Here is a 26,907-nt window from a genome sequence, read left to right on the forward strand (position 1 = left end):
AAGGTAATAGTGCCTACTTCATTGGTTTGTTCTACTGAGAAACAAGGAACTATTCCTAAAACACTTAGTACTTAGTGCATTGTAAGTAATCAGTAAACGTTATCAATATATAAAAAAGTCACATTGGCATATCCAACCTACAAAAAAATAATGAATCCTTAGAAAGTGAAATATTCAGAACTTTAAACTAAAGACTCTCATTAGACACTTCTACTCTAGATTATAAAAGAAAACAAGGGCTTCCCTGGTGGTGCAGTGGTTGAGAATCTGCCTGCCAATGCAGGAGACACGGGTTCGAGCCCTGGTCTGGGAAGATCCCACATGCCACGGAGCAGCTAGGCCCGTGAGCCACAACTGCTGAGCCTGCGCGTCTGGAGCCTGTGCTCCGCAACAAGAGAGGCCGCGACAGTGAGAGGCCCGCGCACTGCGATGAAGTGTGGCCCCCGCTTGCCACGACTAGAGAAAGCCTTCACACAGAAACGAAGATCCAACACAGCCAAAAATGAATAAATAAATAAATAAATGTACTATTAAAAAAAAAAAAAAAAAACAATAATCTAAGCAGCAGAGTTAGGACTCAATAGACTGGACTGAAAACTTTAAAGTCTGGGTAATGGACTGATAAAAATTTTAATAATCTTATCCCTAAAAAAACTCAGTGCCAACTGCTTGCATTCTACCTTCCCTCTCCAATGCCACATAAAATGGCCTACAGCACTCTGGAATTCATGGTGCCTGGCAGACAGTGGTGCCAAATAAATATTTTTTGAGTGAATGAATGATTGATTCCCTTATTTATCACATCTTTTATACTATATTACTCTACCTTATATGGATGCTGGCATGTTAGTTTTCTTTTAGCCTACTGAAAATTGAAATGCAAATGACAGCCAAAAAGAAGACTGAATTTTGCAAACCTGTGCTTTGCTTTATTAGCTTCTACCTTGTAATGTGCCACTCTCTACTGGGTATGAGTACAAACATCTCTTAGACCTAACTATAAGGTGCCTAAATTATTAATAAATAATAATCACAATTACAGCCCACACAATTTAAAAACAAAATGAATTAATTCTGGATCTAGAACATTAGACAAAAGCAGAAATATGAATAAAGACATCATTATAAAAAAGAAAGACATATTTTAGCTTTAATATCATTTAATAAAAACTGAGGTATCTAAATAACACTCATATATAAATGGCCACCTCACTGATCCATCCATTTATCTCCAGGGAAAGTTTAAATTATTGTTAAAAATGTTTTCAGACTTTTGCAGGAGACAAATGATTGATCAAGCCTCAAAATTCAACATCATCTTGGCTGAGCTTCTTCTAGTACTGAAGATTGGGAGTCAAGTCTCATGGACTATTACAACAGAATAATATCAATAATACTTGCATGAGATATCAGGATTTGAGCAATCAATCAGTTAGGAAAAATCAGTACCCGCTACTTTTGTATATAACTATAATATAAATTGGCATGTTGTATGAAATTTTTATGCATAATAAATTAACCTTTTCCAAAAAGGTTTAATATTAAGTAATCTTTACTAGAAATCATACTAATACAGCCATTCTTTCATTAAAGTCACTGCCAGTTCACCAAATAGGATCTTATCATTAGCGCATAAAAAGAATCTTGCCTCTATATTCTCTATAGTAGAGCGATACGCATTTGAATTTTTTATACATTCTTTCTATCAGTAAATATTTGAGTAGTAAATTATAATAACGGAATTCTAAATAAGAATGCCTAATTTAGCCTGGAGTGTCAGCCTGACCTTCTTAGGGAAGATGAGACAAGAGCCAATTCTAACATTATGAGTAGGAGTTAACTAGGTAAAATCCCCTCCAGGGTGCGGACAGTATGGTGGGGCCATTCTAGATAGTTTTAAAAAATGACAGAATTACAAGGAAGCAAATATTTCAGTATAATTTGATTGTAGAAAAGATTGTATAATTTGATAGAAAAGATATAACAAGAAATGAGTTTATAAAGCAGACAGAGGCTGAGTAAAGAAGGGCCCACTAAGCCATATTATACATCTTGAGCTTCTCTTTAGTGACACAGGTAGCCATTAAAAGCTTTTAGACAATGAAAGAACTAGGTTTTGTTTTAATTTTAAAAAGATATTCCCTGCCTACAGGAATGGGTAGGAATTAGATGAGTAGGCAAAAGTAAAGAGTCAGTTGCAGTCTCTATGCAAGAATTTTAAAACTCGCTATCACGATACAGTTCAAAAGATAGGGGTACCAGAGAGCAGATCCATTTCATACTACATGAAATATTTTTCTGATATCCTAAAAGATTGTTCTTATTTAATCATATCATCCTATTGTTATTAAAGACAGATTTTGTATAATCATCAGAAATGAAGGATCTATACTGAGCTCTTGCTGTCCCACCCAGATTTGGTTCTAGCCACAGAATCCAAGGATTAAAAAAAAAAAAAAAAAATATATATATATATATATATATATATATAGAGAGAGAGAGAGAGAGAGAGAGAGAGAACAGAGACAGACAGAAACAGAGACAGAGAGACAGAGAGAGAGAAGGGAAAAATGACCTAAAGTTTAGATGGAATGTCCCATTAACTATACGTCATTTACTCTGGGAATAGTGAAGGATTATTCTGTTTAGAAATATAAAGTAAACTATCCTGTTTATCCAAGCAGGAGCCTGGAGTCAATAAGTCAAAATATGTTGGTAAGGATCAGTGCCCAAGAATCTAAAAATTTTGAGCTGTCTCTAAGAAGTTTTCATCAGATGTTTTAATTTAAGCTTTTCATTAAATGGACCATGTGAGAAAGACTGATTAATTCTCAACAGAAGAGAAATTTGCACTCAAGATGTTTTAGAATTACAGATTTGAGAAAAGCAAGACTCCCAGTTGTCAATCAAGATTGTTGCTTTGGCAACCACTCTCATCAAAGCCATGGTGGACAATTATTTCTCCAGATCTAGCCTCATCTAAACTCAGGGTCCCCCAGGTGAAATATTATATTTATGGTTTTTTTTAGATGATATGCATTTTATAAAATACTTAAGTTGTCTTAGACCCAGGCTAAAACCCATATTTTTCATGCCACTTAACCAACAAAAGGGAGGCTGATTTAAGTCTTTGTTAAGCTGAAAAATGAAAGTGTTCCAACATGAAATGTACACACCCGTTTTAATTTATTCACTAATCACCATAAGAATGGAAAGGAAAAAGTGTGTCTCATGGCAATCAAGGTAGGTGGAATTTCAAAAGACCCCAGAAAAAAAAATCCCCAATAAAATGTGAGAGATTTCTCTTAATGGCCTTCTTCATGATCCCCTTCTTTAAGAAATGTTTTTTTAAATTAATTTATTTATTTATGGCTGCACTGGGTCTTCGTTGCTGCATGCGGGCTTTCTCTAGTTGCAGCAAGTGGGGGCTACTCTTCATTGCGGTGCACCGGCTTCTTACTGCGGCGGCTTCTCTTGTGGAGCACGGGCTCTAGGCGCGCGGGCTTCAGTAGTTGTGGCTCGCGGGCTGTAGAGCGCAGGCTCAGTAACTGTGGCGCACGGGCTTAGTTGCTCCGCGGCATGTGGGATCCTCCCAGACCAGGGCTCAAACCCGTGTCCCCTGCATTGACAGGCGGATTCTTAACCACTGCGCCACCAGGGACTTCCCCCCTTCTTTAATCAGTCAAATTATTTATGCAAACAAGATTAGGGATATCAAAGTTGAGTTGAAGAGACAATGTTCATTTTCCTAGCAAATTAACTTAAGTAAGGTGGTAAACAAAGAAGATAACTATCACATTGTCTATAAAAAGTAGCTTTAAGGGAAGAAATTTGAGTGACATCTTCAGAAACTATTCCATAAGCTTCTTTGCAATATTATCAAGTTCATCAGTATGTAAGTAAACTTAATAATATAAGCAAATTTGGTTGAGAAATTGACCATTTAGATTGGCATAGTAATCACTAGAAAAATATCTTATGGAAGAGTGTACTTTCATTTCCTATCTAAATGGGGCTCTCTTTGATAAACAGTATCATTCTCATGTGATGGATAAATTAAATAGTTGCTTTAATGCCAGTTTATAACAGGATAGGTAGATAAAAGTAGATATGTAAAGGTTAAAAGTCACCACCCATCCAAAAAGTAACTGCCCATTGTTGGGAAGGTTGTGATTAGGCCCATGTATCTCCTATTTGATCCCTTGCTTCATGTCTTTCCCAATTATGACCGTCATTCTTCTACCATTTGTGGAATAGAGTCAAAACCACTTCAGCCTTTTATGATTGTGCATATACCTAAGTTATCAGTATCGTATTTTCCTCTGCTCTCCTTCACATACTAATAGTTAAACTAAACCAAATGTGTTGAATGTTTTCTGTCCAGATGTCATACTTTCAGTCTCCAGGCCTTTATTCTTAGCTTTCCTTCCTCCTAGAATTCCCACATATGAAGATTCTGTTCCTCCAGCTCAGCTCAACCACTACCTGCTTCACAGGTTATGATCTGGCCTAGGGATTTGCTTTGTTTAACCCTCTTTGTATACGCAAACATGGTACATTTAAAAATTTTTTAATCACATGCCAATAATGACAGATCAAGTGATTTCATATAAAAACTCCTAGTTTCAAATTACAGGTTTGGCAACACTAGACCATCTTTCCTGTAGGATAACAAGTGGCAAGCCTGAATCATAGCTCTGCCCATTAGATGGGACTTCAGTTCTTCAACACAACTCCTATTTCTACCTACTGACCTCAGCACTGAAGCAGAATGACAGCTGGTGTATATATTTCTGCTTACATAGCAGCATTCTTACAAAAAACGGTAAAGTGGAGTATTTCTTATAGGCCCAACTCATATATTTCTTGACTAACTCCTGTAGAAACATGAGGGGGTGATCCTTGACCTTCATCATAAAATTTTTCTTGCTCCTCTGTGTCAGGCTAAATCTATCTTCCTGCTGTATTTCCATAGCATGATGGAAAATGTATTATTGGTCCTCTTTTGCAGTATCTTCTAATTATTTCTATGCCTATCTTAACTATGAAATTTAGGAAGCTTTTGTCAGTAGTGTATTCAATGACTGATTGAGGGTGGACCCTACAAACTTCACAGGCTTATACTAGTGCTTTACACATACATAGTCATTTATCATTAAATGCATACCTGTTTGGCCAGTGAATGGATAAATGTGTGTTATCAGCAAGAATGGATTAGGCTGATTTTATGGATCACACATTGCATAAAAGACATAACTGTGCTCCCATTTAATTAGAATCAGAAAATTCTGAAGAATTACTTATAATGGTCAATTGCTCTAAAAATCAAAATACTTGTAAAACTTGAGTTCTTTTTCAAACTCCATTTCTACTCTTTGACACACTTAGGGCATGCAGACTGCTCCATTAAGTTATTAAATATTAAATGAACTAAATTAAGCTTGAAAAATTACCTTGAGCTATTTTTCCCATCTTGAGTATCTGAAATAAATCAAACAAACTATATTTTGTGTGAGATCCTTGCCAGCTGGAGAAAGACTCCAGAAGAGAACAGTGTTACTTGATTTGTTTTATTTTTCTTCTTTGGTTTTGTACTTACTTCTGACAATAAATAGAGGAGACAATTGCTGTTTTTTCCTGGTAAAAGAAATAGCTGAAATTTACTCTGGAAAGCACACTCTATTAGATAGTAAGACATTTCTACCTGTAAATTACACAACACTTTAGGGTCTCTAGGTTTTTTTTTTTTTTTTTTTTGCTTTTCCTCTCTCTCAAATCCTTTACTCTTTCTCCCCATGTAGCTGTTAGCTCTTAGCTCTGTCTCAAACCTTCTTAACTGATACCTCCCTCCTTAAATTTCACTAGCAAAATGCTCCTAATGCTCCCCACTTTCTATTTCTCATCTCTGGATTTGCCAGTCTCATCAATATTTACGTTTAAAAAGCCAGGCTAAAAGGATGAATATCGTTTCTGCAATAGTGCTTTGTACAAATGTGAATAATACTAGGTGCTGCTGATGACCTACTGTGCTTCAGGCACTTGGCATGTAGTATTTACAATATTCTCAGCTACCCTAATAGGGAGCTTATCCCATGGCTCAGTTGAGGAAACTGAGTCCAAGAGAAGTTAAGCACTTGCTCAAGCTGACTTAGCCCAGCCAGTAAAGGTTAGACTTGGAGTCTGGCGCCGATACCATACCTCTCTTTCCACTATATTTTCTCCTTTTATATTTGTAGACTGATTGTGTAATGGCAAAGAGGTCTCAACATTTGGAAAGTCAAAGAAAATATATATAGCCCTCTTTCTTGGTTATTTTTTTCCATGGGAGCCTGAAACCTTTGTCTTTATGGTTGATATAACTGTCTCTTCAGTTTAGGGAATATTGAAAACCACAATTTTTACTTTGCCCCTAGATGTCAAGTATAAAGAACAGAATTATTGCTGAATAAGATTCTATTCAGTGCCAGCATTCAATAGTGGCCCAACTCAGAACCTCTAACCCACTCCTCCCAACCGCTCTCTTTAAGAGATGCCGCAAGACACTGGTGGGTCTTCTTCTGATGGGTCTCTTAGGTAGTTCTATTGGCAATAGCTCCCACCAACGATGGCCCCATTGTCATTCCTGTTAGCAGCTCTTCAGGGCCTTTAGATGTATTTGCAGGTGCCCTCCCTCTAATTAAGAGCTTACAAACTCCTATATGACTGGGAAGCTAATCTACATGACAATAGGGAGAATTTCAACAGGAAGCCCACTGAACCTTCTTATGGTAGCTGAGTTGCAGAGTACTCTCAAGAAATTTCATTGTTTCACAGGTATATTGACCCCTCACTTAATATCAGTTTCCAGGATTTAAGAGGGGGAAAGAGAGAGAGAGACAGAGAGAGCGAGGGAGACAGAGAGAGAATAGATTAAGAAAAACCCCACTGTGTCTGTCTTTAAAGAATCATATGGGACATAGAGACATATAAATAGAAAACTGCTTTAGACTTTATTAATGCTTGACAAGGGTAAAAACAAATCCATGAAAGTGTCTTAGAAAATCAATCCAGTCTAATGCCACAAAAAACAGAGTTATACATGCTCCAATTCATTTTACCTTACGATTGGGTCAAAACCACATATTGCAAATTGACTCAAGAGGAAGTCAGATAGTGTGGGGAAAAATTCCCACTCAAGTTCGGAAGCTATCATTTTCCTCCAGGCATCTGTTGATAGAACTAGGGGACATAGCTATTAGGACATAGCTAGTATTCCAGACTCTGGTTGCCAGTGTTCCCCATGGGCTACCTGGCCTGCTGTGTAAGTTCCACAGCTAAAACACTTCAGGAATTTAAACGAAGGGCACCTTGAGTTATATATTAATTTCAAAAAACATACAGCTTCCATTTCCTGTGACATAAATAGAGCCCAGAAAGGCCTCCAAAAATGCACTAGGTTGGCCATCTTCAGCACCTGAGTAGAGTTCTACCACCCCATTCAGGACTCCAAGGTTTCCATCCAAAGACAAGCTCCTTAGTTTTCCTGTGTCCATCATCTTCTTCCCAAATTTCCACCCCTTGTCACTTTACTTTTCCAACAGGACACTTCCTTCATATTTTCTTTTGGGTAACTATAGCTATAAGCTACTATATTTTCTGAAAATATGGAAGTATGGCTTGATATAAGTGGGTAATAAAATCCTAATACTGTATTAGTCTAACTTGCACAGGTTGACAAATAAATGAATATTTCAGAATGGATTCTACTTTCACTTTTTAGCTTACCCTTGAATCCAAACCAGCGTTTTTAAGTCACGGAGTGAAAGCATTCATTCTGATTTCATTTTGATTTCAAGTTAAAGGTACTCATTTTCAATTTAATTAATTCCCTGATATCTATGCACAGTCTTTGTCATGAAAGACTCTTTCTTGATTCAAAACTCTCCCTTATTGGATATCTTATCTTTTTCAAAATTAAGCTCTCTGGAAACCGAGAAGCATAGTCATGGCTCCCCAAATCCCTAGCAATAGCCCACAATGAGAGGCACAGAACAATGTTCACTTTATCAGGGCTTGTTGTCTCCTCTGTATACACATTTTGGCATAAATACCATCAATCAATAGCTCCAGGACAATGGGGGTGCTTTCTTACTCAAATTATTATGTAGGCTAAGGGTTATTTGTGATATCATCCTTCTCTGTACACTTGCATTTTAAAATAATATTTTAATAGAAGATACATTTGAAATTATTAGACCTTAACCTTGGAGTAATTCATCATATGTCTAGGGTAGAATCTTGTCTACCCTCCTAATTTTTCCTGTTTCTGTTCCTGTTTGCTGCTGAACTTAATACGAACATTTAGAATTATCAAGTCACTAGCTTCCTGGATGGAATATTGTATTTTTTTTCTCCTGCAGTACATATGCTGATTACCTATGTTTTTCTGGTATCATATATTATCTATAAGAGCCTCAGGACTAAAATAACTTCTAGTAGCATTTAGGTTCTGCCTTACAGAAAATTTTAAGTTTTGGTTCTAGTTGCCAAGCTACTTGATTTCTAAAATATTCCCTGCAGTTCCACTTGGAAGATTGTGTTTTGTCCCTTTTAACTTGTGAAAGTTCATTCTCATTTTGTATTGCTTTATGTTTTAATAGTGAGGAACAGTTACTCCCATCAAACTATTGGTATAAATAAGTGAAAGCTTAACATAATACTTCAAAAAATAGTAGACAGCTGTATTAAATAATTTGGGGAAGGAAACTGTAATACAAATTACATATTGACTTTAAGTGCAGAGTAAACACAATATAAGAAATAATGCATAGTTCCTGCTTATAACCAGAGTTGGATGAAAAGAAAAAAAAAAAAAAGAGAAGGATATTTGAAGACAATAAATTTTAGGATGAAAGGAAAGACTTTCACAATAAAAATTCACTCTGAAATGATATACTATGTTTACAGAGATGGTAGAGGCCCCTCTTACAGAGATCTTTACTGGGTATTACTTTTTTTTAAAATTTAGTATCTGTGGATTCTTTTAAATCATAGCACTCGAATGAATTTTACAAATTTTAGTGCTTCAAGACTATGGCAAGAAACTCTACCATCTTTCATCTGCTTCTTCTTCATTTTCACCCTCCCCAGTACAATTCAACACCTCCCTAACTGTGAGCTTCCTTGGGAAATCCCAGGATCAAAGCTAACTAGCCAACCTGTTGTTATTAATCCACCATTTGTGCATATCATCTATGTAGAGTTGAACAACAACACACACATACACACACACTCCTATCATTTTTTAAAATTTTTGTTCACTGTCCTCAAGTTTTCCCATCAGTTTTTCTATTTAAGGTAATATTGTTCAAATTTATAGCAATGTACTTCTTCAGTTGTTTCCTGTGACTTTATATCAAAACAGGAGTGATGTTTAGAATACATAAAGATCTCTTTAGTATGGTGTGGAAATTGTAGTTCCCATAAACAGCCACGAGAGAAGTCACACTCCTATTACTAGTATCCAATTACTAGCCTTGAAGGGACTTGTAGGCCCCTGTAATTTACCCACCATGGTGCTAATGCCACTGCCAAGGGCATCCACTGAAGTGTGGACATGCACCCAGCTGGTATGTATGAATGACCACAGGCTGTGTGACAGGCATCTCTTGCAGGTACCTCCTAAGTAACCTGGGTGCTTACTCAAGTGGCTCAAAGACAAAGGCTACTTACCTATCTTAAGTATTTTATTATTTTAACAATTATTTGAACATACAAATGCATACAAGCTGACTTTCAGTTCTGTGTATAGCTACAAATATCTTATATAATTATCCCTTTTCCCACCAAATTTGCTACTTATTGATGGTCTTCATAATTTATAGGATTTTTTTTTTTTTTTTGGTGAAGAAAGAACAAACTAATAATATCTGTCCAAAGCCAATCTGTTATAGAATAAATCAATAAAGTTATCAGGACTTTAATGCTACAAGGGATAAAATTACACTGTACTATTCCATATTTCATTTTAATTAATAAACAAATAATAAACTAAATTTGAGAGACAGTGATCTAGCTCTTTACCTGGAAATCTCAGCACAGACCCTGTGTTTTATTCCACTGGTTAGAAAAATTTTTAGTATTGTGCTAGTAAAGATGGCAAACACAAAAAGTCATGATATTCCTTGTTTTATTGAAAGGGATTTTAAATATATTTTAAACTACTTTTGACTGTCCAAGAAACTTCATTTTAAAAGATGCCAAGCCTGAATAAATGGTTTATGCAATAAAATTGAAACAGAAATAAAGGATATCAAATAATATTTTAACATTTAGCTTCAGTTTACAAAATATTTATTGACAATTTTATGACTTTGTTTTTTTACTTATTTATTCAACAATTGAATTATTTGAGTTCATATTATATAAAAATAGAAGACAGTTTAAGATTGGAAAATTGCTACAAGAGATTTATGCAACCAGGGCTGTAAGATGAGAGAAGCGAGAAGGTTTGGCAAAGGTATCTTCCTATGGAAGTTATCTTGTGATCAAAATCTGAGCTACCCAGGCAAATGAGGAGGGAAAGAATACCCCAGAGACAGAGAACGGTTTATGCAAATAAATGAAAGTAGGTGTAGGGCACCCGGGACAGGAAAGCTGGAAAGAACCAGATCATAAAGGTCTTTAAAAGCCATACCAAGGAAAATGAGTTACATTCTGAAGTGAACGGGGAGATCTTTGAAGGGACACAGGAAGTCTTATAACCAAATGTATGATTTAGAAAGTTCATTGGAAGAAAGCAGGCTGGAAGTAGTCCGAATGGTTAGAAGACTACTGCCATAGTTTGGGGACTGACTGTAAAGCCAGGTGACACGGTGGCTGAACACCGCTGCTGCGCTTGTATCAATTAGAGTCTGAGCAATTGTGGGTAATTTTAATAAATATCTGTTGAAAAATATTTGATTTCTAGTTTTAAAATTACATAAAGTATGCACTCAAGGGTGCGGTCTGTTTTCACACATTCATATTGTTTTACCTACTCTTATTCGTAAAATAATGAAAATGTTAACTGCATGGCTATACAGGGGTTTTGGAGAACTATTAGTTTTTTCTTTATTTTTAAGATGCTGCCATCTAGCGAAACTTTTGTAAAATCCCTTTGTGATGATCTCATGCAAGTTTGTATCTTACGGTCATTTCCTAAAAACAGTCACATTTTAATAATTTATGTTCTCTGCCACCCATGGGGAAAGAATTGTACATGCATTAAAACATACTGTAGGAGCCACAAGTGATTATTTTATATCGTGCCACAGATGTGACCACAGGGCTTTTAATAACAGGATACAGCAGGTGAAGTTTCATAGTTTCTTCATTGTGCCACTCTTTATAAATAATTGATAATAAAATAAAAGTGCTGCCTTTTTATTCCTTGAGTTTTCTAAGAAAAGTTGTGTTGTAAAAACTTGTCTAAGAGAAGTTAAGTTGTAAAAATTTCTTCATAAAAAAACACTTTAATTGGAGGTGTTGGTGAGAAAAAAGAGAATTTTAAATTCAGAACTTTTTTCCCCCAAATTTAATTTCAATATTAAAAGTGTATCTTAAAATACAAACTAATTGCATATATGTATGTGTCTGTATATATATGTATTGAACCTAGTCTGCAAATCTAAGTTTTGATGACCTCTAAATCTTGATGGAGATTAACTGTATTTCTTTCCTATTGCTCCAAAAATTTGTGTTAGCATGAAGCATCTGTCATATTTTTATGACATGTATTGCTCATTTTTTGTATTAGAAACAAAATACCTGTAAGAACTTTTTCTTTTATGATGTTCTAGCTCTGGCCACATTACAGTGAGTAAGGTTTCTAATTAACTGACTCTCCAATATATTGAGTTTTCTCTATGGAAACCAATGCTATAGGGCAGGTGTCAGCAAATCTTTTCTGTAATGGGCAAAACAGCAAATGTTTCAGACTTTTTCGTTCATATGGTCTCTGTTGCAGTGATTCATTTGTGCTTGCAAAAGCAGCCATAGACAATATCTAAACAAATGAGATTGTTGTGCTCAAATACAACTTTATTCATTAAGAACAGGTCATGGTTTGCATCCCTCTGTTCTGGGGAAAGTACCTGTAATAGCAGTTTGGGGTTATTTATTCTTAAGAGGTGTTAGAACAATATAAAATTGGTCCCTCTGCAATTATTTACTTCAAAAACTTCAATCGATAGATGTGTTTCTTCGAAGTTGCAGGAAGTCTACAAGTTTTAAGAATGTGATTATTATGTTTGCTCTTACTAAGCTAACAACAGAAGAACTCAGAGGTAAGACATGTTTGCAAAGTGAACTATCACCCCCATTTAACGATCAGCATTTTAAAAATTTTATGTCATTAACTGAGACAGAACAGAGTCAGATAGTAAGAGACTGTTAGGGTCTCAAGTCAATGTACAGGAAGAACACAGTATAGAGTCAAAAACAGCATCATTTTTATGGGTCACCTTTGTGTCAACTGATCTAGACAGGACTTGGTTGCAGGGATCCTGCTAATCTCAGCTGAGGTCACTCATGCATCTCTGGCCAACTAAGAGAATGTGGGAGAGTAGAATCCAGGCTGAACCCAGGGGAGGATGACTCTGATCCACAATTTTTTCATCTTCCATCTGGGCCACTAGGTTGGCCGAAGCAAGTCCTTCTCATATAGGTGGTAGAGGGCAAGAGAGAGCAAGCCTCATCACTCAAGTGATTAGGAGACTCTCTTGGTATTGTATGTGCTGATGTCCCTTTGCTCAAAACAAGTCACCTGACTGATCCCAGTGGTGGAGAACTGCACCCTGTTCGCAGTGAAGGAACTGAAAAGTTACGTGGCAAAGGACATGGATACAGGAAGGGACGTAGAATGGGAACCACTAAGGCAATTTACTACAGCATGAATATACTTGATCAAATTAAATGACATGATGTGGGATTAAGTGATAAACTGAAAATTTTATTAACTCCTTCAGGTTAACAGGATATACTAAAGCAGCAGTTCTCAAACTTTTTAGTAATGCAAACCTTTTACATTCTTAAAAATCACTGATCACCTCAAAGAGGTTTTAATATTGTTTATATATATGTCTATCTATATTTACTGTATTTGTAATTAAAACAGAATTTTAAAATACATTTACTTATTTATTTTAGGACAAAAGTGGTAAACCCATTACAATTGACATAAATAATATATTGTTAGGGAAGCAAAACTGTAGTTTCTAAAAGAAACAATGAAAGGAATGTTTTATATTTGGCAGATATTTTATATAGATAGAGAGATCTTTACTGTTTGGCTTCATAGATGGCAACTGGTTTTATATATCTTCTGCATTCAATCTCTTGATTTTTTTTTTCCTTTGTGAAGCATAGGAATAAAATTGGACCTTGTACAGATATATATTGAGAAGAAGTAAAAGTAGTTTAATAGCTTTTTCAGTTAATTGTGAATATTCTTTGATACTACACCAGAATTTGACAAGTGAGAACTTCTTGGGAGTTGTGGTATGAAATGTGAAACCAAATCACTGATCTTTCTATGCTTTGCTACATTAAAATCCATTGGCTGATTTTTCATTTTGAATAGATCTTTTATCCATGCATGATATATAACAATAAGCGTTGGTCATTTGGAAAATATTGGTTCATTGTTATGCATATTTTACAAATACTGATATTTACATATTTCAGTATATGTTCTTTTTAAGATTATATATTACTTCTAAACTCATCAGAAATATCTTTAAATACTGGGAAATGGTCATATTCATAAAAGTGGATTCAAGTTTTCCAAAATTCTGCTTTATCTTGGTAACTACTTTTTTTCCTTGGCAACAAATCCTGTGAGTTATTTTCCTTAAATTGACAGACTCAATTTTCCAAAATATGTCTGTCAAATACCTAAGTATGACTTACTATTGTTTGTATATAAGTTGCTCTTTCATGCAAAAACGGTTTTCCAGTAAGCTAAAGTGGCTAATTCAGCTTGCAACTCAAATAACTGCGTAAGTGCATTACTTTGAGACAACCATCCTACTTCAGAATATGGTCAAATGTCTTATGCATAATTCCCACATTAAACTTAAAAATAGGAAAATTAAGATATTGAGATTTAATATAAATGTATTAGTTTTATACTTTTATCAAGGAGATATATAAGTGAAATTAACTTTTTCATGCTATAACTGAATGGCTTTGACACACAATGACAGTACAAGCTTCCACTACCTTGATTTGTGCTGAGGTGCCAGCAATTTCACCCATCATTGCTTTTGCATTATCAGTGCAAATGTCAACACAGTGAAGAAGGCAAAGAATGTCTTCTTCATGGTATGAAAATTGTTTTGACCTGAAAGGGTCTTGGGAATGCCTCGGATTTTGTGACTCACTTCGTGAGTCACTGTACCAAAGGATGAACTATATTTATGGTACAGCAGTGTGTCAAAGATTTTCTTAAATATACTGTCTTTACTATTTCAAATCATTAAGCGAATTCAAAATTTATTATGTTCTTCCCCAGGGTTGTTTGGTTGGCTTTGATCTGGCACATGCAGTTGGAAATGTTGAACTCCACTTACATGAGTGGGGAGTTGATTTTGCCTGCTGGTGCTCCTACAAGGTATCAACAAACTAGTTAATATATTTTTATTCTTTTATTCCACATTGACATTAATCTAAATGTAAAACTGGATCAGTGGCCAATTTTAAGTATTTGAATTACTTACCTCCATTTCTTTCATTACTGTATTTTCTGACTTTAGTTAACTGTAGAGTCACATGATAGAATAGTATAGGTTATTAAATTTTGATATTTCCATCCTCTGTAGAATACTATTCCTTCAATTCCCTGGCTGCTCTGTAAAAGTCAGGAGGTTCTGGAAAAAAAGCTCCACACTGAGAACTTAATTCAAATTGATCTGAGTTTTTTGTTGATATGTTGTGAAATTTCTACATAAGTAAAGATAATTCTTATGGAATCAACTTTGTATTGACATTTGAAGACAAGTTAATTGACAGGGAGCATGGAAATAAAACCAATTTTATTTTAATTTAGGTGTTTTAAAAATATAATCTTTTATTATTATTTAAATATCTTGTGACAAAATAACTGAAATGAATGAGCTCTGAAATGAGATAAATGTCACTGGAACTGTTATCTACTAGTTGGGACAAAATTTGGCTAAAAAAGTAATAGCTATTTATTCTCGATTAATAATGCTATGTTTCATTTTTTTTCTTTAAACAAGGTAACTCCAAATTCTGTTTTATTATAAAAGTTCAAATAGGCACACATTCTGATCTTGTCAAAAGTTGGTTTCATGACAAAAAAGTCAAATTATTACATTGTTTACTTTTGTCATACATATTTAGGTAAACCCAAACAGTTTAATTTATTCTCAATCCAGTATTTAAATACAGGAGCAGGAGGTCTTGCTGGTGCCTTTGTCCATGAAAAGCATGCCTATACAATTAAACCTGCGTAAGTACTATCTTTAGATTCTTCTTTGGTGATGAATAAATGAATTTGCATTAATAATGTGCTAAATTTACATAAGCTCTTTAAGATGCTATCCAATAAGAATCTGGACTGATTATAATTATTTTACTACTCTATGAACAATGATATGCTTTATCGGAAATAAATGGTTTCCAAAGAGTTCACTTGGTTGAACAAGAAATTTAATCACAAAAGGGAAGCTTCAAGGCTAAAAATGAGTCCCTGTAATCATGCAGAGCAGATGGTTTAATGTGAAGAGACTACTTAACTTTTTTTCAAAAATTAGACTTTAGAAAATTTCAGGTTTCTCACATTGATGAATAAATCAAAGGCAACTAGAGCTGTGCCTAATAGAGCTTAAAAGTGGTATGTGATTATTAAAATTACATCTACCTTTAAAGCTGGAAACTTATAAGATGGTCTTGTAAGGAGTATCTTCTGTCCTAAAAAATTTTATAATCCATGAAAACTGAAGAAGCTGAACACTGAACAACAGACTGACTACATAAAAAGAAATACTTTTCAATTTTTATATAGCACTCCATTTTTTTAGAGCGAGTATAAATGCAAATGTGATACACCAACAAATTTACACATTTTTATTTGACTGGGGAACTCTTAAGTGTTTCAATTTTTTTTATCTGGTATGGAGATAAAGAAATAATATTCTGTAAAAAAAATCCTTTCAAAGTTGTATCAGAGTGTATGTGATGAGGAGACTGTCTAGACTCCTAATAGGTAATATAATAACATTTGATTAGTTCTCTGAATCTTCTCAGTCACTGGCTGAGTGGTATAATCGTTATAAGAATTGAAACTGAATTAGTAATAAAGTTTGGAGCACCTCACATTTTTGAGATTCTGTGCATATAAATCTTACAAATTTAAGATGAGTTTCTATAGCTCATTTAATTATGTCTAAAATTTCCGCAAGATTTTAAAGGTTTAAAATTAAATAGAGCATTTTTTAGGCAAGTATTTTGTTAGGCAGACATCTTCCTTGAGTATATTGTCAGTACATTAGATTTCTCGCCTTGTCCCAAATTCTCTGAAAAGAATATAAAGCGTATATTATATTATAGGAATACCATACATGTTTTAAAAGCTCTCTTTTTCATTTTTAGCAAACCACATTGACAACATTTTACCTAGCATAAGTGTTTTCCATATAGACAGTATATAAGGTATTGCTTGCCTTTGTGTGAAGACTCACTACCTTGAGCATTTCCAACTCTCCACTTATTTAAATTGCAATAGAGGAATCAGCAAAGGGAAGGGAGGGTGTAGTAAGTAATCTACAAAATTCTAGAGAATGCAAGTGTTAGCAGTTTAACTGATTTTACAGCATCTCTATTGCACTTCAGATTTCTTTCACCGTTATTTGCCCTTCATGGATGAGGAACAGGAGAGGGTGGAGGGGTTGTAGTGTGTTCGCATGTGCCTCATCTTGTAGAATCCCAACATCCTCTAGACCCAGTAAGCAATTGTTAAGTCTATGCTCCCAGGAGAAAGACCATGCAGACAGACCAGATTTACATTCCAGCTTGATCACTCACTTGCCGGTCCATAACCTGAAGAATGTCCTTGACTTCATAGTATTCTAGCCTCTATATAAAGATAACATCAGCATCTACCTCATAGGCAATTACTGTGAGATTAAAATGGGATGATGCATGTAAAGCACTTAGCATAGCCACTGAAGCATGATAGGTGATCCATACATGTAGGCTAAGTATTTTGTTGCCTCAATGTGAAGTTGCATGTTAACTTGTAGAATTTTGCCTAGTAGAGATCATTTCTCTCAAGCAGGAAACATAGCCTTAAAGGTTACGGCTTGTGACCTTTGGGACATTAAACTGTTTTGTACCTATTGCCAAGCTCAGACTGACCCTGTAAGTCTCTATTCCTTGAATTCTCTCTCGTACTGGCCTCACCATCTTAATTGGCTCCCTTGCTAATTAATGAGTTGATTGAGATCTTTATATGTGTTCATTTTATATTTGTATGAGAGCCATGCTATTAACTTTTTTGAAAATTATACGTTATTAACTATTGTTGCATTTTAACTATCTGGCTTTGGAGACTGATGACTCAATTCAGTCTGACTCATGTAGCCCTTCTTACAGGAAAGACTGTTTGTTGCTGTTTCTTCGTTTGTTTGTTGTTAAAGCTTCTTTTTATGTGATATCAGAGGGACTAATTCCGATGGTACCAACTTCTACCCTATAGTGGAATGTAACTGCTGTTTATGTTGTAAACTTTGTCAAGTAAACTTTGTCGCTTAAAAAAGGGTGACATCTAGTGGCTAAACACATTATTTCAAATAAAGAGTACATATAACTTTTCCTGGTCCATTCGTCCTTTATCAAGTATTTTTTAAGTATATATATTTAAATCATTTTTTATTTTATATCATTTGACCCCATATTTATAGTGCAATGACTGTGTAGTCAAAGCCTTCGATAAAGAGGTAGGACAGGACGAAGGTGGAAGTTAGTGAGGGGCATTCTAGGTGCATGGTTAAACATAATGCATAAATGTTTATCAAGGCTGAGAAGAAGGGCATTATGGGAGTGGCTGGCCTACCTGCTGTAGTGAGTGGATCCCGGAACATGTAATCCTGAATTCTAAAAGTGTAATATTCATTATATAATTTCAAAGTATCTTTTATATGATGTTCCCATTAGCGACTGGTAAATTACATCTGTACCAAGAAATTTCACTTCCTTTTGTTTAAATAGGCATTTTGGCCATTGTTCAAAACTGATGGTGACCTAAGACTTTTTCCAAGAACCTTTGCCAATAAAAAGAATGAGTAGAGGCCAGAGGCAGTCCACTGCATTAAGCATTATAATTCAAGCTATTATTCTCAACTAGAATTTGACCTTTTCCTAGTTTATCATCACTTTTTTTCATTCCAGTGTCATATTCTAAACCTTGTCTGTAGCTAAGAATTATACAAAATTAGAAATGGTTGTGAGTAAATGTCATCTTGTGTCTTTTTCCTTCAGGGCTGACTTCAATTTAGTCTACACAGTTAATTATTGCTCTGAAATATGAAGGAAAATATTTTAATTATAAGAATTTGACAATCAGAAATGTATCACTTTAAAAAAAGTACTTCAATATCTTGAATTTTTCTTTTTAACTTTATAAGTGTTGACCTTTCTGATAGACTTTAGATCAATAGTTAACCTTTTGGTTTTAGGGAATTCAAACATATCTGAGGACCATAAAAAGATTCTTCTGTTGAGAGCCCATAGACTGCAATTCAAGACACCACCACCCACCTCTTCTTTTTTTTTTAGAGAGACTCTAGCATGAAAACAGGAGTGGATTATGTGAGCTATTAAGATTCCTTCTATGGCTTACTTTTTCACCCTGTCCAATGAAATAACACATACAAGAAAACTGCTGTTCCTCACTTTCCATGCTGGTATAAAAAACCTCCAAATGGTCTCATATAGTAAATCTCTTGAAATGCTAGTTTCCCCTACATTTTTTTTTTTTTTTTTAAGTTTTCTGAGTGGCCAAGAATGGGGCCTACTGATAATTTTTTTTTAATGCCAGAATTTCAAATCATGCCAACACATTTCCATAAACAGCTAGAGGTATTTGATTGAAGACTTTAAGTAGAGATAACATTTTTAAGGCTTTATTGAGAAATTGACTCATCTCCTTTATTATAATAAGTCATTTGCAGGTTAAAAAGAATCAATAGAAGAGGCTGGCTGACATCAGTGCATGGTTAAGGCATATTTTAGAACTCAGAAATGTAGGTTATTATTATTATTAGGGAACTTAAAAAAAGAGGAACAATATAGGAAAACAACATTGTTTCCTATAAAACAATATAGGGAAGTCTAAGAAAGGATAATAATAAGCATCAAGAAAATTTAGAAAAAAAGACAAAAAATTATAAGCATGTACCATGCTTGCTTGACCCAACTGTACAATTAATGTTATATGGAGAGATCATCTAATGCACATTTGTTCTGGGGAGTGCTGACTTGATATATGTGATTCTACATACTTCTCCAGGCAATACTGGAGAATGCCATAGCCCAAAACTCATCTATAATTTAAACCTTGTTTTGGTTTCTGTGATTCTTTCTGACTTACTACTTATCACATCCTTGTCTACTACCTGCATAAGGTCTTGTTGTTAAATGCTGAGAGAAAAAGGAAGTGTAGGTGTGTGAATTCACAAGACTCCAAATGCTTTCAAATGGAACAGGCCAGTATCAATAGATTTCTCAGTGAGAGTTTTCACAGAATCCCTAGTTGATCTATGACCTAGACCTCCCAGGGCATCTGTTCTACCTATTTAGCATGTTTCTGGAGTTAGATGTTCAGTATGAATTAACATGGATGACTTCTCAGCCACAACTTCCTGCCCTATCAGACAGCCATATTAAATGTACTTGGCCATCCCCTTTGTCCTTAATGTGTACCTCCCACAGCCCTAATCTTCCAGTGTACCACTTTCTCTTGCTTCTGCTCCAATGTATGTGATTACTCTTCTATATTTTATAAGGTTTTCTCTTTCACTTTTTCATTGATTCTCTCAATGCCTCAACCCTTGGTCCTCTTGCCCAGGAGTTTCTCATCCACAGTCATTATGTCAACAACAGACATTTGTAGAAGACACCAATTTGCATTTCCAGCTTTACCACTTGCTTACTTTCTAGCCCTTACTTTCATCTGATTGCAAACTGCAAGAGTTCCTGATTACCAAAGCATTATTCCAGTCCCCAAAGATATATGACAATGTAGGAAAGCAAAAACTGTCATAGTAGGAAATTTTCACTAATGAACTACCCACTTATAAAATTAGCCTTTTCTAAACACCCTTTCCCAATTAGTATTAGCATTTATCTCTATGTTATTATAAAAAAGTTTGGACTCTTGCTGATTATAGAATGTTATAAGCATAACACAATAAAAACTTAATGCAAATGAATTGTAAAGTAAAATTTTTCAAGAGATTCAGAATTTCATGATGCAAGTGATACTGAAGAACTGCTGAATCACAAAATCATGGACAATGAGAATATGTCAGAGTCAGAACCATTAACAGATGAAGTAGACGAAATTAGACACGGTACTTCAAAAGCAAATGACTAGAATATCAGGGATTAAAAGGAAATGATGAATGCTTCAAAAATTTTGTGGAAATGATCATCTTTATGTTCATGCTAAACAAGTTAAATACACGGCTTCCCTGGTGGCGCAGTGGTTGAGAATCTGCCTGCTAATGCAGGGGACATGGGTTCGAGCCCTGGTCTGGGAAGGTCCCACATGCCGCGGAGCAATTAAGCCCGTGAGCCACAACTACTGAGCCTGCGCGTCTGGAGCCTGTGCTCCGCAACAAGAGAGGCCGCGACAGTGAGAGGCTCGCACGCACCGCGATGAAGAGTGGCCCCCGCTCGCCGCAGCTGGAGAAAGCCCTCGCACACAAATGAAGACCCAACACAACCAAAAATAAATAAATTTATTAAAAAAAAAAAAAGTTAAATATAATACAAAAAAGAAGGGCTTCCCTGGTGGCGCAGTGGTTGAGAATCTGCCTGCCAATGCAGGGGACATGGGTTCGAGCCCTGGTCTGGGAAGATCCCACATGCCGCGGAGCGTCTGGGCCCGTGAGCCATGATTACTGAGCCTGCGCGTCTGGAGCCTGTGCTCCACAACAAGAGAGGCCGCGATAGTGAGAGGCCCGCGCACCGCGATGAAGAGTGGTCCCCACTTGCCACAACTAGAGAGAGCCCTCGCACAGAAACGAAGACCCAACACAGCCAAAAATAAATTAATTAATTAATTTAATAAAAAAAAAAAAGATTGTAGTTTGCTCTCACATTTGTTAAAATACACACAAAACCCCCACAATTTATTATTCTTTTTAATAATTAGCATATTATAATTTTAATGTAAGTTTTGTCAAATTATAAATTAAATTTGTTTTACAATTTAAAATTTTATTTTTCAAGAGCATCTCAATCAAATCTTTTATTATGTTTTCCTCCATTATTTACTAAATAAAGTATGGTTTACTGTTTTAAAATAGATGTATTTTAAACGGCCTTTTCCCAGTATTCCATTTGTAATCAAATAATGAGGACTTCCAGTATATCCATACATCTTTCCAATCTTAGGAATTAAACATGATGAACCTTCCATTTTATCCTACTCCAAAACGAGTGTCCTTTCTAAGGTGCTCACTGCTTTACCAAGTAAAGAGAAAGCTCCTGAGTCAATAGAGGAGGCACGAGCAAATATAACCAACATATATTTTTGTACAAGAAACTTTAATAGATAGAAATAAATATAGGATATTGCATATGATTTTTAAATCATACAGTCTATTTGGAGAGATGCCATTTCAATAGCTGAATAAACAATTTAAATGACAAGTAACACAGGGATAGAATATGTGCCACAAGGCAATTTCTTAATAATTGCTGGGTGAATTTTCAGATATTGCCATAGGAACAGTGAAGGAATAGATAACTTTAACCCAGAGCTGCTTTGGAAAAGCTTGAAGAAGTTGGTGGTGAAACTTACAGATACAATTCCTCTGCAAAATGGAATGCTATGTTAACTAAGTGAGTAAATTTTCTCTCTGTTACTTTGAAAGCTGAAATTGTTGCCTATGAGGGAGATTTCACTTGATTAGTTTCATAAATTTAAGGAAGTATAAAGAAGAAAGAATTACTTAAATGACATTTCTTTAAGGGATATGTCAAGTGATCTTTTTCTTTTTATACTCTTTACTAGAATTTTTACGGAATCTGAGTTATTGACTTAACATTTAAAAGTCTGCCGATTATCATAAAATTGCTCTTTATCTCTATTCTACAATATTTTAGAAATTATAAACAGTGGTAAAATCAAGTATGCTTCATACTCTTAGTTCCAGAGCCATGCTCACGAGTGGGTTATACCTATTGTAAATCCTAGTCCCCAAAGCCTCATTGTAAGGGATCCAAAAGAAGACAATTTGATTGAAGAAAACTCATTTATGGATTCATGGCATATAACCTATACCTGTCTTCATTCAGAAACCATTTTAGATCAATAACTCTAAAAGGATCCCTCATCTTCTTGGCTTGACACTTTTTTACTGTGCAAAATCATCTAGATAATTTTCGCGTGTGAATTTAAGCTGGGATCATAAAAATAACGTTTATGCACTGAGGCATGATCACAGTTAAAAATAATTTCAGTAAATAATCTGATTTTCTCAATTTAAGAGATAAAGGAATCCTGGCTCTTAAAAGAAAACCAAAATAGTAATCATCAGTATAAAAAGATACATTAAAGCCATTGTTGCTTGCAAATCACTATTCTCAGATAATGATGACATAAAGATTAATTTGAGAAAACTGAAGTCCTTTGAAAACTCAAAATTTATTTTCTCTTTGAAAATTGCAGACTAGTGTCCCTGGAGATATATGAGGTCAGTGAACCTTTTAAACACAAAAAGTAAAACTTGTCAAAGAGCTTTAGCTCTTGTTTTAATTACTTCAAGTTTTGTCCCTAAAGTAACCTTCAGAATCTGCAAGGGTTTTTAATATAAACTATGAAGAGCTATTGCTAAACTTTTATTTGTTCTTGTTGAGAAAACACATGTATCCATCTGACTCTTTACGACTGTCAAAACAACCACGGTGCAATGATACATGTTGTGTGGGGCAGCCTGGGAAACTGCTCATCACACACAGACCCACTGGGTCCTGGTGCTTCCAAGACTGAGCTGTGCCAACTTCACAGGCCCCAGGAATACTTGGAATGCATTACTCAGAACGGAGGTCTGAATTCCTATGATCCATTTTCTCTTTGGTCACTTGTTTTTAACTCCACCCCAGAGGAGAGGGTTTGATTGAGTGGGAGTTATCCTTTTCTCTAGAATTGAGGTTTGTCTCCATCATGGTAAGGTCTTGTAGAGATAGCTTGCCTTCGTTCTCTTATAAATCCTTGCTCCAATCAGATGTGGTCAGAGTCTCAGAAGATTTGGCACAGGCATGGAAACCTAGGCAGAAAATGCCCATTTGATTCTTTTTTTTTTTTAAGGGGGCCTGTGATCCTTGTGAGAATTCATCTTAGTATGTCCAATGTGATTGTTTGAAAAATTGACTAAATTAATTCTAAATGTTTAAGTACAAGGACATTGTCCGTTTGATTTTCCTTTACTTTCATAATCCACAATGCCCAAGAAAATATTTTTAAAATTTTGTTGTTGGATATATAGCTCTTTCTTTACTCTCAGCATAACAGACAAACCATCTTCTAGCATATGGAAGCATTTCTACTTTGCAAGGTATTCTGAAGTGGGTATGATTTGCAAAATACTGTCAAATTAAATATGCATTTCCATATGCTTCTACAAAGACCAAATATATCCATGAAAACCAGCTATATACAACTTCAAAAGTCCTTCATGAGTATTTTAATCAACATTGCAAATAGTTCTTTCTAAAGTCGTAAATTCAGACATCTTCTTGATGTGTTTTGTGCTTTTAGCATCAATACTACCACAGATTATAAACCAATATTTTATAGTAATAATACATTTCAATAAATCATATGCAGAAATTTTTTCTTAATGAAGCTTTCACACCAAGAAAATATTGATTTAGCTCTTATAAGGACAGCATATTATTCTGAATCTTCAGGAAACAACTTTCATTAACCAAAACTTACAATAACAGGAAGTACTTTCTTATAACTATGCTTATCATACTGCTAGCTCACTGAACATATTTTAACAAGCCTCCTTTTGAGTAAGATTTGAAGATGTAACTGAATATGTAACAGAACCAAGTAAAGCACTCTATCTTAACAATATTTACATTATGATTGGGCAAATGAGTGGAGAAAAAGGAATTGAACCCCCATACATCCACAACTCCTTTCCAAACAGCGTTAAATCAGCTGACTTAGAACAGAGCAGAGCAATTGTGAATAGATGAATTTTTTTAGAAAATAGGAACTGATAAAGATCTTCTTTACTAAGAGTGAGTTGGTAATATTTTACCTGTCTAACGTCATGGCCATATTGAGCCTTATAATAGTCATGCTTAGGGACTAGTTGCTGACATCAAGGGATGAATGCACAATTCACAGGCTGAAACATCCTGTTTTGTCAAGATTTTTATTGTCACTAGCACCTTTGAATCTGCTTCTATCACTTAGCCATAAGTTTACTTTTCCTTCAAATATGCTGTTCACCAACTGCCTGGATTTAGGTTTTCCTTGCTCCTTCTCTCATTTTTAGCTGAGCTTTTGTTTTTGTTTTTTTGCCTTTTGTTATAGTTTATATCTGTTTTCTCTGATCCTTATTCCTATGCTGTAGCTCCACCTTTCCTATATGTGCCTGAACTACTGTTAGTTTTGAATTTCAATATCAACTTGAACTTTAGCAATTGTGTTCCTGTTTCCCAAGCCTTTCTTCTCACTCTGCATGGTAGTTTAGCAATATTAATGCCTCATTGTGAGAGATGGCCTAAAAACTTACTGGGATACTTATGTACCCACGCAACCATGCCCATATCCTACCCGACTGATCTTACTTCCCTGAAGGCAGTGTTTTAGTATGCTCAAACTCACCCTTGTTTGCATTTGGTCATCCTATTGGATTGCTTGCTTAGAAAAGACTGTCAGTAGAGGCTTGAAGAAACACCTTGGCTGACTATAGATGAATAAAGCTTGGAGTAACCAAAAAGAAAGAGGAAAAAAGTATATAATTGTTCATGAAAAGAAGTTAATATTGTCACTGAACATTGTGGAAGAATTTTGACTTGTAATCTTTTAAGGCACAGCTGCATAATGTCCTTGTACCACATTTACATTCATTAAAGAAATATTTATTGAGCATCTACTATATTCCAGGCATTTTTTTTTTTTTTTTAAGTGTCTGGGATATATGGACAAATAAAGCAAAGATTCCTCCCCTTATAGAGCTTACATTCCAGTAAGGACAGACAGATTATACACATAATAAAGAGCAAATTGTATGATATGTTTGAAGTTAATAAGTCCTATAGACAACTGGAAAAACAGGACATTAAAAGGAGGTATAAGAATACTCTGTGGGGCTTCCCTGGTGGTGCAGTGGTTAAGAATCTGCCTGCCAATGCAGGGGACACAGGTTCAAGCCCTGGTCCGGGAAGATCCCACATGCTGCCCAGCAACTAAGTCCATGAGCCACAACTACTGAGCCTGCGCTCTAGAGCTCGCAAGCCACAACTACTGAGCCCACGTGCCGCAACTACTGAAGCCCGCATGCCTAGAGCCCGTGCTCCACAACAGGAGAGGCCACCACGATGAGAAGCCCACACACCGCAACAAAGAGTAGCCCCCGCTCAATACAACTAGAGAAAGCCCACGCATGGACATGAAGACCCAACGCAGCCAAAAGAAAATAAGAAAAAGAATACTCTGTGGAATCCTTGGCATTGCACAGTATTAAAAAGGCATTCAGGAAAGCTCACCATTGGGAAAATATGATGTGGATGAAGAGGTGAATGAGGTAGAGACTGGGCCAAATAATTATTTGGTGAAGAGGGTTCCAGGCAGTGGGAGTATTTTATCAAAAGCTCAAAGACAAGAGTGTGTTGAGAAAGTCAGCATGGCTGGAACAGAATGAATAAGCTGGAGATCAGTGAGACCAAGTGGTCCAGAAAATGCAGGCCCTTATAAGGCAATATAAAGACCTGGGACACATTGCCCATTTTGCTGAAAAGTGACATGACATAGCAAATTTAAAATGATCATTCTGGTGGCTTTCTTGGGAATAGGTTGTAGGAGGGTAAGGGTAGACTTTGGGAGACCTGCTGGGGAACCATTAAGGAATGAAGACAAGAGGTGACAATTCAAAGCAGGGGAGCAGCAAAGGAGGTGATGAGAAGTTGTAGGCTTCTAGATCTATTATAAAAGATAGGTGGCAGCACTCTGAAGGAGGTCAAAAACAGAAATGTGGACGTCAGTTAAGGGATGTTTGCAATCACACAGAAGTGAGCCACTCACTATCTAAAATACAGTAATGGCAAGTGGGATAAAGAAAGCAGGACAGAGTTTAAAGTTATTAGGAAATTAGAGGACATAGAGAAAAGTTTGGCTAAAGGGACAAGAATGAGGGGAGAATCAGACTGATGTCTGTCCAAATGATGCTAAATTACTCAAATGTCATACAGTTATTTCAACTATCAACTAAAAAAATATTTCTTGAGCATCTACTACAGGCAAAGCAGTATGCAAACACTGGGGATACAGACAAGAATAAGCCTGTTTTCTTGGGATTTATCATTCAGTGTGACAGGGAAAAGAAAGAGAGACGTTGGAGAAACCTTTGCTGAGGAGGTGATATTTGAACTGACTGGAGAAATCCTCCTAACTCT

At 35.5% G+C, this 26,907-nt stretch overlaps 1 protein-coding gene across 1 annotated transcript in view; it reads left to right on the top strand.

Annotated features, from left to right (window-relative positions):
* Window positions 1-26,907, top strand: part of KYNU (kynureninase) — a 114,988-nt gene that overhangs the window by 66,287 nt on the left and 21,794 nt on the right. Inside the window, 2 exon segments of the mRNA XM_059927124.1 lie at window positions 14,534-14,632; window positions 15,420-15,493. Coding sequence (XP_059783107.1) covers window positions 14,534-14,632; window positions 15,420-15,493 — 173 coding nt within the window.

This window comes from Balaenoptera ricei, chromosome 7, assembly GCF_028023285.1.
Source record: "Balaenoptera ricei isolate mBalRic1 chromosome 7, mBalRic1.hap2, whole genome shotgun sequence".
Lineage (NCBI taxonomy): Eukaryota > Metazoa > Chordata > Mammalia > Artiodactyla > Balaenopteridae > Balaenoptera > Balaenoptera ricei.